The following is a 15,000-nucleotide window of genomic DNA, read 5'->3' as shown; positions in this document are numbered from 1 at the left end:
TGGGTTACTTTGCTATATGGTCATACTTGAAAATGGGTGATGCTGACTTTGATACACAAGTATTTTCAGAAAATTACTTATAACATTTTCCTTTTTTATCTTATCAAGTTAAAAATGAGTTCGTAATGTTTCTCTCCAAGTTTTGAATCTTTTCATATATAATCATATTGGATTCCACATGTCTGTATTAGATACAGAATCAAAACATAAAAAAAACCACAAGTATATAATATTTTTTCTCTGTTTCTCTTTCAGTTTTACTAATGTTTGCCTTCTTATTACTGAAGGAGTATTCCAGGTATAATTACAGTTCTTTCACTTCTTTACAAGGATGCCTGAAAACTTTAAATCATTCATTCATTCACTTCTTTACAGGTTGAACTGTCCCAGTCAAATGCCCAAAATCATCCGTAGCGTCATGCATCATTCGCGGGCAAGAGACGCAAATGTCATCCCGTGTTCAACCAAAAGAGGTAAAGGCCTGGGAAACACTCTGTGATGCAGCCAATATTAGATTGTTCAATCCAGTTATGAAACTGAAGAAGGATAATTCCAACAGTTTACCAGAGGTATTTTATCTTCGTAACTGTCGATCAAGTTTCATTCACAAAAAGGAACTTTTTAGATTAAAGAAGCTTACTGAGGAAACAGAAAATATATTCTTAGAACAGTCATATTCTTTATGCTAAGGATTTACAGGAACAACTCGAGTATGTTGTCACAAATTAAAAAAGTTGGATTCAAAATTCAAAATCTTCTAGGTGCTCCTTAATTGTACATCAAAGTTACAAAGTTCTAGTGTCTGGCAACGGGGAGGTACGTAGAGGGGTTTTAGAAAGTTAATGAACAAACTCCATTCTGCAATGGGTATTGATACGGCCAGGATCAGCTTCAGATGACGGGATGGTATTATCGATCTCTACTAAGACTCTTCTGATTTTTGGCCATACTTTCTCCTTATGTGTAGCAGGACCCGTATGAGGTACGTACCATGGATGTCCACTTGGGTTTAGGTTGAGGAGGTGGCTGTCCCAATTCTGCAATGATTTGCACTTACGTTGCTATCTCATCTCCGCCTACAGCCCTGTGGGAAAAGGATACGATTTAGCAATATGACAGATCAGCAACACCTGGCTGTTGCGGATTAGGCAATTCAGAGCTTCAAAGTCACAGATCAACAGTTTTGTGCCTGCATTCGTCTCGTTATTGTTTGTTTTCTTTCAGTTTATATAACTTTACTTTATCTTCTATGACAATATGAACGAAAATGTATCTCAGAAATTTTGCTACTCAGAAAGGTGATAACAAGCTTCTTGCAATAACTTCACGAGATATTGTAGCAGGGGAGGTCTGTTACCATGTGTCATGTTACAAAAAGTACACAAAAATAAGAGGTAGCTCATCTAATGGATCATAATTTCAGGGAGATGACTATGGAATTAAGGAAGCTTCAGCACTGCAACATTTGTACATGTTCATTAGAGTTAATTTTTTTTTTTCAAACCCTTGGATTATGTCCTTAATAGGCCTTACTTCAATGGTTGTATCTGTAATGAAGGACAAAGGAGTTGAAGACATTCGACCATCCACAAAGATGCTTGTCCATGCTCTTACTTAAGGATAAATAAAAAATTATATCAACCATTCAACCAGTACACAGGAAAATGCTCCCAACCACTGTTCCATATCGAAATAACACGCCCACATATCAAATAGAAAAGTAAACATTCAGTTGATATATCGATATCGTAGGGGGAGTGCATATTTTATGTATACTAACGACTTGGGGAGTATTTATCAATAATGAATTTGGAGTGTTTATCATACTTATTATAATGACTGAGGAGTAGGAATCCAGGGAAATGACACCGAAAAAATAAAAAAACTTTTCCAAGAAGCACTATGAATTCTGAGAGACTAAATTCATTTGCACTTGTTCGAGAGAGCCGTTAGGTTGTAATTGAGAGGAGAGGTGAATGCAACTGAACTTTACTGAATAATAAACGTGATTATATACATAGACTTGTGTGCAAGAACGTCACAAAAATTTAAACATGAGCTAGCATGCTTAAACAAATGTCATTGTCATTACAGTGTACGAACATGCATGAAACACTTGCGGTATATGGCTCCCCTCTAAAAATTACATATGTGAAATAGACCACCCTGCTCTAGAGAGGCAAACTGTAAGCGGGTCATCTGGTAGGAGATAGGAACAAATGTAAGTTAAGAATGTGCACGGTGTACAACGGATCACGAGGAAATGGCCTGTGTAAGAGAGCATTAGCTGTGGCTTTCTAGCATCGTTCCGTAGGAAAACATATGTTGCTGAGTGCAGATCTGTTGGGATATGTTGTTTTACTGGGAGCTTGCAAGTTTAGCGTCAAGGAGTAAATTTTCACATAACGTGCCATAGGCGCTGGAGATTGTCGGAGGAGGTTGCAAATGGAAAAAAAATTGAAAAAAACGAGCAATGGGTCGCCATACACCATTTAGGCTGCTGAGAAATCCAAGGCATTTTTAAGAGTGGTCTTTAGTCGCAGGAGGAACCAGGAAAGCTGGGTAAACCATTTAGAATCCTTTCAGCGGGATATCAAAGCTGCTTTGAGGGTGCGATGAAAACATTTAGCCATTACGTAAGCAGCAGGGTTATAGGTGGTTTTCTGATGTAGGGTGATCCCTAGGAGATTCGCTAATGATGTCCACAATTGAGAAGTGAAAGTGGTGCCCCTGTCAAAATTAATACACTCAGGGAAGCCAAATCTCGCTATCCATCCTGAGAGTAAGACAGATGTACATGAGGCGAACATTCCACTTTCCATGAGAATGGCTTCAAGCTAACGGGTTGAGCGGTCATTGACAGTAAACAGGTAACAATGTCTTTCTGATGTGGGTATGGGACCTACTTTGTTGAGGTGAATGTGGGTAAAACAACGTTGAGCTTAAAGAAATATGTCAGCTCTTGAATATATGTGTCAATGTATTTTTGAAGTTTGGCATGAAGTACATGTGCAAGGCCAATCCTTAGCATCCATAGTAATGCCGTGCAAAATGACATTAGTCTACAGTAGCTGTGCAGTAGATCGGCGCAAGGAACGTGAAAGGCCGTGAATGAAATCAAACACCTGATGGCACATGGAAGCAGGTATCCACGGTCTAGGTCTACCAGTACTAACGTCACAGAGAAAGGTAGCATTGTACTCGTCGAAAGGGATTTGTTCCCAATGGAGTGATGTACAGGATGTCCTGCATGCTTGGTACTTTGGATCTTTTCGTAGGGTTTCTTCCAAGGCATTGTAATACAATAGCAGGTGAATGGCTGCCAATATGTTTCTTGACAGGGCATCGGCAACGGGATTAATTTTCGATATTGTATTCAGCCACAGCAGAGAGTTGTCAACATTGACGGGTGGACCAGGCATCGGACTGTCGACAGTAGGCATGCACCAGAGGCATGTGGTCCATGCAAATGACAACGTACCTTCTAGGAAGTAGTGAAAGTGACAGACAGCCAAATGCACTGCCACCAATACAGGGTCAAAAGTAGAGTAGCCGAATCCTGCCTTGGACATTTTTCTACTGATGAAGGCCAATGGGCGGGGCGAGCTGATGACCACTTGCTTGAGTCCTGTAGCAATAGCGACGTTGTTGACATCAGTGAAGAGAAAGAGAGGTGCATGAGGCACGGGAAATGTGAGACCATCATAGATTGATAGGAATTTATTTTGGTTGCAGAAGGCCAGTTCTTGAAAAGGACCCCACTTCAGGTATTTTTGCTTGCCATTAAGGGAGGCATAGAGGGGGGCAAGAGTGGTGGCCATTGCTACAGGAAATGGTGATATTAGTTGATCATGCCCAAGAAATCTTGGAGTGCTTTGACAGTCGAGGGGATGAGAAAGTTCTGAACAGCTACGACCTTCTTAGGGAAGGGACGGACTCCTTCAGGTGTGATGCTGTGCCCTAAGAATGATACTTCATTGGCACAAAAGGTACTCTTTTTGTACCAGACTACAAGGACATTTTGTTGTAGGTCATCGAGCATGATGCCTAGGTGATGGAGGTGTTCCTCTTTGGAGGAAGAGAACATAACTATGTCGTCCACATAACATGCACAGAAGGGGAGGTCCCCCAAGATGGCATCCATGAGGTGTTGAAAAGGGGCCCCAGTATTATGAAGGCCAAAACAGGACTAAATGAAGGTGTATGTACAAAAGGGGGGGTGGGGGGGAAGGGTGATGGCAGTCTTGAGGATGTCTTCTGGGTTCATGGGCACCAGATAATACTCCTTCAGGATGTCGAGCGTGGAGATGACTTTCGCTTTGTCCAAGTAGAAGGTCAAGTTGGCGATCTTGGGGAGGGGATAGTGATCCAGTTTTGACTGCATGCTCAGGCACTTGTAATCCCCACACAAACGCAGAGAGCCATCTTTCTTCAGGACATTGTATAAGAGTGGTGACCATGGGCTTGAGGAGTCTTTTGGCAAAGGCCCATTTCTTCCATTTTGGCAAATGTTTGTTTAGCTATTCCCAAATGATCCGGTTTTAGACGCCTGAGTCTTGGTGAACACTGGAGCCCCTGTTGTCTTGATATGGTAGTAAATGCCGTGTTTGCCTGGAACCGTGGCGTTTGACAGAGTTCTAGACGGAAAACTTCCAGGTAAGACGGTAGGAGGTGGGCGTAGGCATCCATGGGCGAGTTGATGTGGAGAGCAAGATTAGAAGGGGCTGGTTAGAGAGGTGTGGACAAGTACAAATTCATGTTCACTAGCTGTCAGTGAGCGACATCAACCAGGAGATGGAAATGGGAGAAAAAATCCGCACTGAGGATTGGCAGTTTGACGTCAGCAACGAGAAACTTCCAATTATATTTGGCACTTTCAAACAATAATGTGAGAGTTTCATAACCCTGGATGGGTATCACAGATCTGTTGACAGCTACGAGGTGGACATCGACAGATTTAGACAAACTACATTGTTTCCTGAAGAGTGGCCTTGGCAGAAGAGGATGGTTGGCACCCATGTCTACCAAAAATTATATGACCCTACTTGCATTATGTAAAAAGAAAAGATTAGAGACAGGTGAAGCCACCACCACAAGCAATGGCCTACTTTCACGTTTTTTGGCCACTGACAACCGTTCGCACCTTTCTTTGCAGCAGCCTTGAATCTTGAGTGGTAGGAGCATAACTGCGACCGATGGGTGGCAATAAGAGGCTGGAGAGTTTGATGGTTGGGCTGTAAGCGAGGGGTGTTATATGTGGGTGGTTGTCGGATTTCTGCTGCTGCGGAACGTAAAAGGGAGGGCATCTGTACCGTAACACATTCATGTCAGTTACTGTCGATGTTGAATAATTGTCCACCTCGTCAGGAGTGAAGGTATTAATGGAGGTCTTGAGGATGGTGAAGTGGCTGTCCATAAGTGTGTCGACTTTGGTTATCAGTTCCTTCATGGAAAAAATATTTACATCGGGGATGGCTGCGCGTAAAGGTTTGGGTAGGCACCGTACGCAAAGGGAACAAAGTAGATTCACTTCACAAGGAGAGACGTCAGCTGCATGTTGTAGGCGAGCAATATTGGTCATTTCCCTGAGGGCGAGCGAAGCCTTTTGTTCCCCCAACAGATGTTGAGAGAGCTGAGAAATCTTGGCTGTACAAGCAGCTGGCGATAGCAAGTACTGTTTCAGGGGGTATGTTTTGAAGTGTCATACACTATTGGGGTGTCCCCTTGTTCACATAGTCAATCGGAGATTTTTGGGAACGTGTCATCTGGGGTCACCGCGAGAACATAGTCTGCTTTACTGCTTGAGCAAGTGACGCCCTTGATGCAAAACTGGACTTTGGCACGTTAGAATTAGGTGAACACTTCTCTGCCAACAAAGGGCGACAGTTTCATAGAGCCGGTGTGTGTGGAAGAGTCAGGTTTGGTGGGCAGCATTATCGAACAGTAGGGCACAGCAGTGAGGGGACAGACAGGAGGGAGTGAGTCACTCCAGTGTCACCAATTGTACCAGACAGCCGTTAGGTTGTAACTGAGAGGCTAGATAAATACAACTGAATTTTATCAAACAATCATCGAGTTTATATAGACAGAATTGCGAGCAAGAACGTCGCAAAAATTCATACATAATCAAACATGAGCTAGCATGCTTACACAGGTTGGTCTTTTAACAGTGCAGGGCAGAGCAAGTGATAAGATAAAAAAGGAAAACCGTTACAGTGTACGAGCGTGTATGAAACACGTGCGGTATGCACTGCTTTCGGTGGGAAAAAAATGCCCTCAGTTTTCATGCAGAGATTAAATAGAAAATTATTGAACTTTTTGCCCAAATTAAAACACGGAAAATATATTTAATTTTTCAGTGAATGAATCAAACTTGAACAGTTTAGAATTTGTGTTATAGTAAGTAGAATATATTTAATTTGTTCTTTTAGGATTCTATTAAGTTTCTGAATAAATATTCTTATACCTTTTTGTTTCCTTTTATACAATATTAAGACATAAGCTAAACATTTCCTGGAGCAGCACCTCCACCAATTTTAGCCAGTGCTGGTATTGGCAAGGAAGATAGGATCAAGGGGTTTTAATAAAATAGTAATTTGCTAAGCTTTAATGCAAGAGAGAAAAAGCTGCAGGATGTAAATACACTTGAAATATATAATAGATTGAGATAGAATTTGAATAATCCTTGTGTTGACATTATTATTATTATTATAATTATTATTATTATTATTATTATTATTATTATTATCATTATTATTATTATTACCCCAAGGTCCCCAATAGGGAAAGATCCAGGTACGAGTAATTCACCGAGAAGTTAAAACGATACTATAAAAGATAAACAAAAAGGAAACCCAAATAGAATGAAGTAAAAAGAAATAAATTGGTTGAATAAAATACATTTTGAAGTGAAACTTACATCACCATGTTCAGCAAAATGCCTTTGTACTAAGTTTGAACGGTGAAGTTCCACTGAATCATTTAAATACTTAGATTATTGCACGAGAAAAACTTCTTAAATAATATATTACTAAACCTCAAAGAGGAAAAGGCAAGATTCTTTGAATTATCTGTATTTTAGTACTGGATTTTAAATGGCATCGTGTGAGTCGACATGAGCGTCAATAATGATTAAGAAAATAGAACATTTATATACATCAAATACGAGAAACTTTTTAATAGGCTACACTATTTATCAATACCAAGATCAATAATAATAGATTTATTTTACTTTACGGTGTTTTTCAGCCATTTAAGATAAAAGTCCACTGCTGAATACTTTGAAAGATAGATAGGTAGTCAAACCATGTAAAATCTTCTTGATAGTAGACAGATCTCCAAAAAGTAGAGATAGACTGTATATTTGCAATCAGGAGTAACACTAGGTAAATATATATACAGTATATATATATATATATATATATATATATATATATATATATATATGTATATATATATATACATATATATATATATATATATATATATATATATATATGTATGTATGTATATATATAGATACATACTTACACATTATATATATATATATATATATATATATATATATATATATATATATATATATATATATACATATATATATATATATATATATATATATATATATATATATATGTATATATATATATATATATATATATATATATATATATAATGTATATATATATATATATATATATATATATATATATATATATATATATATATATATAGGTATATATATATATATATATATATATATATATATATATATATATATATAACTACATATTAGTTTAGTGAGATCGGCGTTACTTTATGGACATGAGTCATGACAATGAAACAATATCCAACAGATTTTTTTTATTTGAGAACAAAGCCTTCAGAAGAATATTGGGAGATAAATGCCATGACAAAATTAGAAATGAAACTATAACGGAGATTACTCATAAGCCATAGGTGGATGAGATCAAGGTGAGGGGCAGATGGAAATGTTTTGGTCATGCTCTTCGCACTCCCCATGGAAGATTAGCTCACCGAACTTTCAACTGGGCTCCAAAAGGCCCTAGAAGAAGAGTTGGAAGACCCAGATCTACATGGCTGAGGACAATGAAGCGGAACGTAGGATATGACGAATGGAAAAGTATTGATTTAAAAGCTCAAGATAGAGACGGCTGGCGAAATCTAAATGAATCCTTTTGCGTCAATAGGCGTAGGAGATGATGATGATGATGATGATGAAAGACAAAATATTGATTAAAAGATCTTGGTAAGAACATCTAATGTCATAAGCTTCCTAGGAATCATACAATGGTTCTTTTAAGATCATATTTTAATCCCTAATGATTTGCTCAATATACTAATTTGATCGAAATATCTTGCTGAATATTCCGCAACCCCAATCCCAATTTAAAAAAAAAAATGAAGCTAACCTAATGAGAGCAGCATAGTCTAATCAGCGCCAATTATCATGGCTAATTGCCATATTACATGTATATAACAAACAAACAGGTTTGATATGAACACTGCATAGGTGAAACCAGACTACATTCCTGTAGGCATGTCGCTATTTTTCTGATCGTAATATTTAATTGTATTCTATTGTATAGAAAAAAATAATGAAAAGGCAAAGATTTGAAAACAAGGACCTCATTATTAAGAGGATTCAAAGCTACAATAAAGTGGTTGAGATCTTGTATGTCGGAAACAAATAATATGTCAAAACAAGTAAATGTGATATTCCAAAACGTCTGAGGCTTGGTGTTATGTTATGACTGGTTTCTTCCTAGATGAAGTAATAAAAGCAGTGGGAGAAAGGCAATTGTTTGTTGATTCAAAGTCATACGGTAATAAAATGTTTAATAAAATATCATACAAGACCCTCTTTTTTGCTGACACTGTATCGTACAAGACCCTCTTTTTTGCTGACACTGTATCATACAATATCCTCTTTTTTGCTGACACTGTATCATACAAGACCCTCTTTTTTTCTGACACGGTATCCTACAATATCCTCTTTTTTGCTGACACTGTATCATACAATATCCTCTTTTTTGCTGACACTGTATCATACAAGACCCTCTTTTCTGCTGACACTGTATTCTACAATACCCTCTTTTTTGCAGACACTGTATCATACAATATCCTCTTTTTTACAGACACTGTATCATACAAGACCCTCTTTTTTGCTGACACTGTATCGTACAAGACCCTTTTTTTTTTGCTGACACTGTAACATACAATATCCTCTTTTTTGCAGACACTGTATCATACAATACCCTCTTTTCTGCAGACACTGTATCATACAATATCCTCTTTTTTGCAGACACTGTATCATACAATACCCTCTTATTTACAGTCATTGTATCATAAAATACCCTCTTTCTTGCAGTCATTGTATAAGAAATACCCTCTTTTTTGCAGTCTTTGTATCATAAAATACCCTCTTTTTTGCAGTCATTGTATTATAAAATGCCCTCTTTTTTGCAGTCATTGTATCAAAAATACCCTCTTTTTTGCAGTCATTGTATCATAAAATACCCTCTTTTTTGCAGTCATTGTATCATAAAATACCCTTTTTTGTACTGTCATTGTATCATAAAATACCCTCTTTTTTACAGTCATTGTATCATAAAATACCCTCTTTTCTGCAGACATTGTATCATAAAATACCCTATTTCTTGCAGTCATTGTATCATAAAATACCCTCTTTTTTGCAGTCATTGTATCATAAAATACCCTTTTTTGTACTGTCATTGTATCATAAAATACCCTCTTTTTTGCAGTCATTGTATCATAAAATACCCTTTTTTGTACTGTCATTGTATCATAAAATACCCTCTTTTTTACAGTCATTGTATCATAAAATACCCTCTTTTCTGCAGACATTGTATCATAAAATACCCTATTTCTTGCAGTCATTGTATCATAAAATACCCTCTTTTTGCAGTCATTGTATCATAAAAAATCCCCTTTCTTGCAGTCATTGTATCATAAAATACCCTCTTTTTTACAGTCATTTTATCATAAAATACACTCTTTTTTGCAGATATTGTATCATAAAATACCCTATTTCTTACAGTCATTGTATCATACAATACCCTCCTTTTTTGCTGACACTATATCATACAATACCCTCTTTTCTGCAGTCAGTGTATCATACAATACCCTCTTTTCTGCAGTCAATGTATCATACAATAACCTCCTCTTCACTTCAACTCGCTTTAGTAGAGTAACCCCATTCAATACAATAACCTCTACATTCACTGCATATTAACAATATATTCACAACAAAGTCTCCTTTGTATTTACAATACAATATAATGCAATAATTGAATATCAATTACAATACATAAATTATTAATGTAATACATTACCTTCATTCTATATTCATTCCATGAAAAATCATTTGTAATAAAATGGATGTGAAAATAGATTCACACGACAGAGAGAGAGAGAGAGAGAGAGAGAGAGAGAGAGAGAGAGAGAGAGAGAGAGAGAGAGAGGGGGGGGTAATTATTTGTTGAAAGTTCTTTACTATACGGATGGACATAGTAACCTTATCATATACACGTTATATATACAGTACATACATATCTAAAGGGGAATGAAGAGAAGACAATGGATTGACGAGCTATAAAAGAAAAAAATGCATAAAAAGACCATAAACAAACGCGAGTGGACGGGCATGTCTGAGGTTTTATTTCTACAGAAGATTGTCAACGGATAATGATAATATTTATATATATATATATATATATATATATATATATATATATATATATATATATATATATATACATATGTATATATATATATATATATATATATATATATATATATATATATATATATATATATATATATACATAAATATATAAATATAAATATATATATATATATATATATATATATATATATATATATATATATATATATATATATATATGAATGTATGTATGTATATATAAATATATAAATACACACACAAACACACACACACACACACACACACAGAGAGAGAGAGAGAGAGAAAGAGAGAGGAGAGAGAGAGAGAGAGAGAGAGAGAGAGAGAGAGAGAGAGAGAGAGAGAGATTACTTGTTACATATAGAATGAGCAATGGCCGAGCAAAAACAAGCATAAATGAGAGAGAGAGAGAGAGAGAGAGAGAGAGAGAGAGAGAGAGAGAGAGAGAGAGAGAGAGAGATAGACGTTTTTAAATAAAGAAAAGTAAGTAACTTCTAAGCAATCTAAGAGCAAAGGCAAGAAATATTAATTGAGAGAGAGAGAGAGAGAGAGAGAGAGAGAGAGAGAGAGAGAGAGAGAGAGAGAGAGAGAGAGAGAGAGAGAAATACTGATTTTAACATATGGAATAAATAATGAACGTGCAAAAACAAGAGAGAGAGAGAGAGAGAGAGAGAGAGAGAGAGAGAGAGAGAGAGAGAGAGAGAGAGAGAGAGAGAGAGAGAGAGAGAGGCAGACGGCTCCGAAAGATTTTGAAGACGTGAAATTTCTTTCGGGAACTCGTTTCAACCCGTTTTAAAGGTCTAGATGTCTTCAGTATCTCTGTATTAGTTTTCGTGTGCAAATGAAGAGATGCTGAAGATATTTGCCTCTTCAACATGTCTTCAAAACCCTGCTCCCAGACTCAGAAAGAGACTTCATGTCTTCAAGACTTCTTGTCTTCAAATTCTTTCGGAGCCGTTTCCTTGTCATCTATCGATTTTTTCAAAATATAGCTAATACGAGATGAAGAAGCCGGTATATACTTTGAAAATGCATCCCACATTATCAAAAGTGCTTACAACCAGCTTTGGAATGTTTTTGTTAATCGTCGGATTCCTTTTCGGAGGACTCAACTTGGCTCACGGAGAGAGAGTTCTTCAGGAACGAAGCTCTCTTTGTGAGGATTATCTGTTATATCTTAACGGGAAGTTGAACACTTTCCAAGAATCTTGGACCTTCAAGCTATTCTCGTGGATTCTACCAGAGGTGCCGCGCTTGGAGAACTGCTTTGGAGGAGGAGTTGGAACTAATGGCTCGCAGACTTCACTTCTACGAAGAGCAATAAACTTCTTCCCATTTTTTGAAGGATGTGGAACGCCTTTGAAGAAGCTGAACAATGCGAAATGACCGCAACTGGATTGAAGACTCAAATCGACCAATTCAACGAAAAGCTGAAATCCTATTGGATACTACCAAGACTGCTTCCGGATTTGAATACAGAAAAACCTTTCTGTATACTCGAAAATGGAGCGGTTAGTAACCTCATGTTGGCAGGTGCTGCGGGTTGTCTTTTCCTTGGAGGAGCAATCATTGCGATGAGTGTTATGTCTTCTAAGAAAGAAGAAAAAAGATCAAATGCCCAACAAGAGGAAGCTAACGATATTGAAGAAACCTGTGACGCTTATGGATCAGAGGAGAAGACAGAAGAAAACTCTGATTCTTTGGAGATCGTATCGGAAGACACGTCAAGTGAAGAAGAAATTTCCGAATTTTCTGAAGAAACAAAAAAAGGTGAAGAATTGCAAGAAAATTATGAAGTAGAAATTAGGGAAGCAGCGGAGGATAATGAACCAGAAGAAGATAAGGAAACTGTGGAAATAGTAATTGAAGAATCTTCAGAAAAAGACGAAAATTCGGAGTCTTCCGAGAGCGTAAAGGAGGAAGACATTTTGGGCTCATCCGTTCAAAACCAATTTAGTTTCTTGCCTGACGAAATGGGAGAGTCAGTGGAAGCGGATGAAGATTCAGAAAAGGAGGAAGAATCAGTTCAAAATACTGAAGATTCAGAAGAGAAGGAAAACTCTGATTCTTCTGAGAGCGAAATGGGGAAAGACTTTTTGGGCATTTCCGTCCAAAACAGATCTAGTTTCTTGCCTGATGAAATAGAAGAATCAGAGGAAGAGGATGAAGAATCAGAAGTAGAGGAAGAGGAAGAAGAATCAGAGGAAGAGGAAGAATCAGAGGAAAAGGAAGAATCAGATCAAATTACTGAAGATTCAGAAGATGAGGAGGAATTGGTACAAAATAATGAAGACACAGAAGAGGAGGAAAATTCGGATTCTTCTGAGAGCGAAATGGAGGAAGAATTTTCGGGCATTTCCGTACAAAACCGATTTCGTTTCTTGCCTGATGAAATGGAAGAATCAGAGGAAGAGGATGAAGAATCAGAAGTAGAGGAAGAGGAAGAAGAATCAGAGGAAGAGGAAGAATCAGAACAAATTACTGAAGATTCAGATGATGAGGAGGAATCGGTACAAAATAATGAAGATTCAGAAGAGGAGGAAAATTCGGATTCTTCTGAGAGCGAAATGGAGGAAGAATTTTCTGGCATTTCCGTACAAAACCGATTTCGTTTCTTGCCTGATGAAATGGAAGAATCAGAGGAAGAGGATGAAGAATCAGAAGTAGAGGAAGAGGAAGAAGAATCAGAGGAAGAGGAAGAATCAGAGGAAGAGGAAGAATCAGAACAAATTACTAAAGATTCAGATGATGAGGAGGAATTGGTACAAAATAAGGAAGATTCAGAAGAGGAGGAAAATTCGGATTCTTCTGAGAGCGAAATGGAGGAAGAATTTTCTGGCATTTCCGTACAAAACCGATTTCGTTTCTTGCCTGATGAAATGGAAGAATCAGAGGAAGAGGATGAAGAATCAGAAGTAGAGGAAGAGGAAGAAGAATCAGAGGAAGAGGAAGAATCAGAGGAAGAGGAAGAATCAGAACAAATTACTAAAGATTCAGATGATGAGGAGGAATCGGTACAAAATAATGAAGATTCAGAAGAGGAGGAAAATTCGGATTCTTCTGAGAGCGAAATGGAGGAAGAATTTTCTGGCATTTCCGTACAAAACCGATTTCGTTTCTTGCCTGATGAAATGGAAGAATCAGAGGAAGAGGAAGAATCGGAACAAAATACTAAAGATTCAATAAGTGATGAGGAATCAGAGGAAGAATCAGAATCAGGGGAAGAATCAGAAGAAGAGGAAGAATCAGAGGAAGAAGAAGAATCAGAGGAAGAGAAAGAGTCAGAGGAAGAAGACTTAGACGAAGAAGAATCGGAGGATGAAGAAGAATCCGAGGAAGAGGATGAAGATTCAGACGATAAGGAAGAATCGGAACAAAATACTGATTCAGAAGTGGATGAAGATGCAGAAAAAGAAGATGAGGAAACCAAAGGCGGATCCTGCAAAGGCAAAGGTCATCATCTGCCAAAACAAGAGCGTGCTAAAGGAATGCCCCGCAGAGGATTCCAGGGTCGTCAAAAGCCTAAAAGACAAAATCCAGGACCTAAGAAGACCGGCAAGAAGGACACAAAGGCCAAGAACCGAAAGAAGCAACATGTTGAAAAACAGCCCAAGATGCACATTCCCAGGAATCAGTTCCAGAGGAACAGAAGGAGGGTGTAAATCTGACGCATCTTGCTTGGAGGATGCTTGGACCAGCTTACAAGGCTGGCTTTGCAGAAAGGAATAGCTGAGCTGCTTCTAGTATGCTGTGTTCCCTGGTGGGGTCGTACAGGGGCTTCGTCAGGTGAACAAAAGGTCGGATATCTAGGTCTATTCTTTCGGACACTAACCTTCGGGTGGTTCTGGGGGAATAACCTAAAAGACCGGCTATGCAGAGGGAACTAGCTCGGCTTTTTCTACTATGCAATCAAGTCCTTATAGGATGGCCCAAGAGAGTTCCTCTACTGAGGGAAAAAAAAAAAACTTGTAAATCCAAAAAAATTGTAAAGGCTAATAAATCTAAAAAAATAAATGATAAAAAAATTATTAAAAATGGTATAAATATCCAAAAAAAAAAACTTAAATAATTAAAAAAATCCAAAAAAATACAAAAAATTAAAAAATCCAGAAAAAACTAGAAAAAAACTAAAAGTTAAAAATAAAATCCCCCCCCCCCAGATAAAAAAAAAACCAGAAAAGCAGAAAAATATAAAAAGAAAGAAAGGAGGGGAAGAGGGTCGTGGGAATCAAACCTGCAAAACTGAAATGGCC

General features: G+C 37.5%; 1 protein-coding gene across 1 annotated transcript in view; it reads left to right on the top strand.

Moving 5' to 3' along the window:
- Positions 1 to 12,321: 12,321 nt before the first annotated feature.
- LOC137628550 (protein starmaker-like) overlaps positions 12,322 to 15,000 on the top strand; it is a 9,785-nt gene continuing 7,106 nt past the window's right edge. Inside the window, exons 1-2 of the mRNA XM_068359702.1 lie at positions 12,322 to 13,099; positions 13,886 to 14,194. Coding sequence (XP_068215803.1) covers positions 12,322 to 13,099; positions 13,886 to 14,194 — 1,087 coding nt within the window. The remainder of the gene's footprint in view (positions 13,100 to 13,885; positions 14,195 to 15,000) is intronic.

This window comes from Palaemon carinicauda, chromosome 36 (assembly GCF_036898095.1).
Source record: "Palaemon carinicauda isolate YSFRI2023 chromosome 36, ASM3689809v2, whole genome shotgun sequence".
In the NCBI taxonomy this organism is placed as follows: Eukaryota; Metazoa; Arthropoda; class Malacostraca; order Decapoda; family Palaemonidae; genus Palaemon; species Palaemon carinicauda.
Note: the sequence above shows the minus strand (reverse complement) of the source record. Positions and strands in the feature narration are given on the sequence as shown.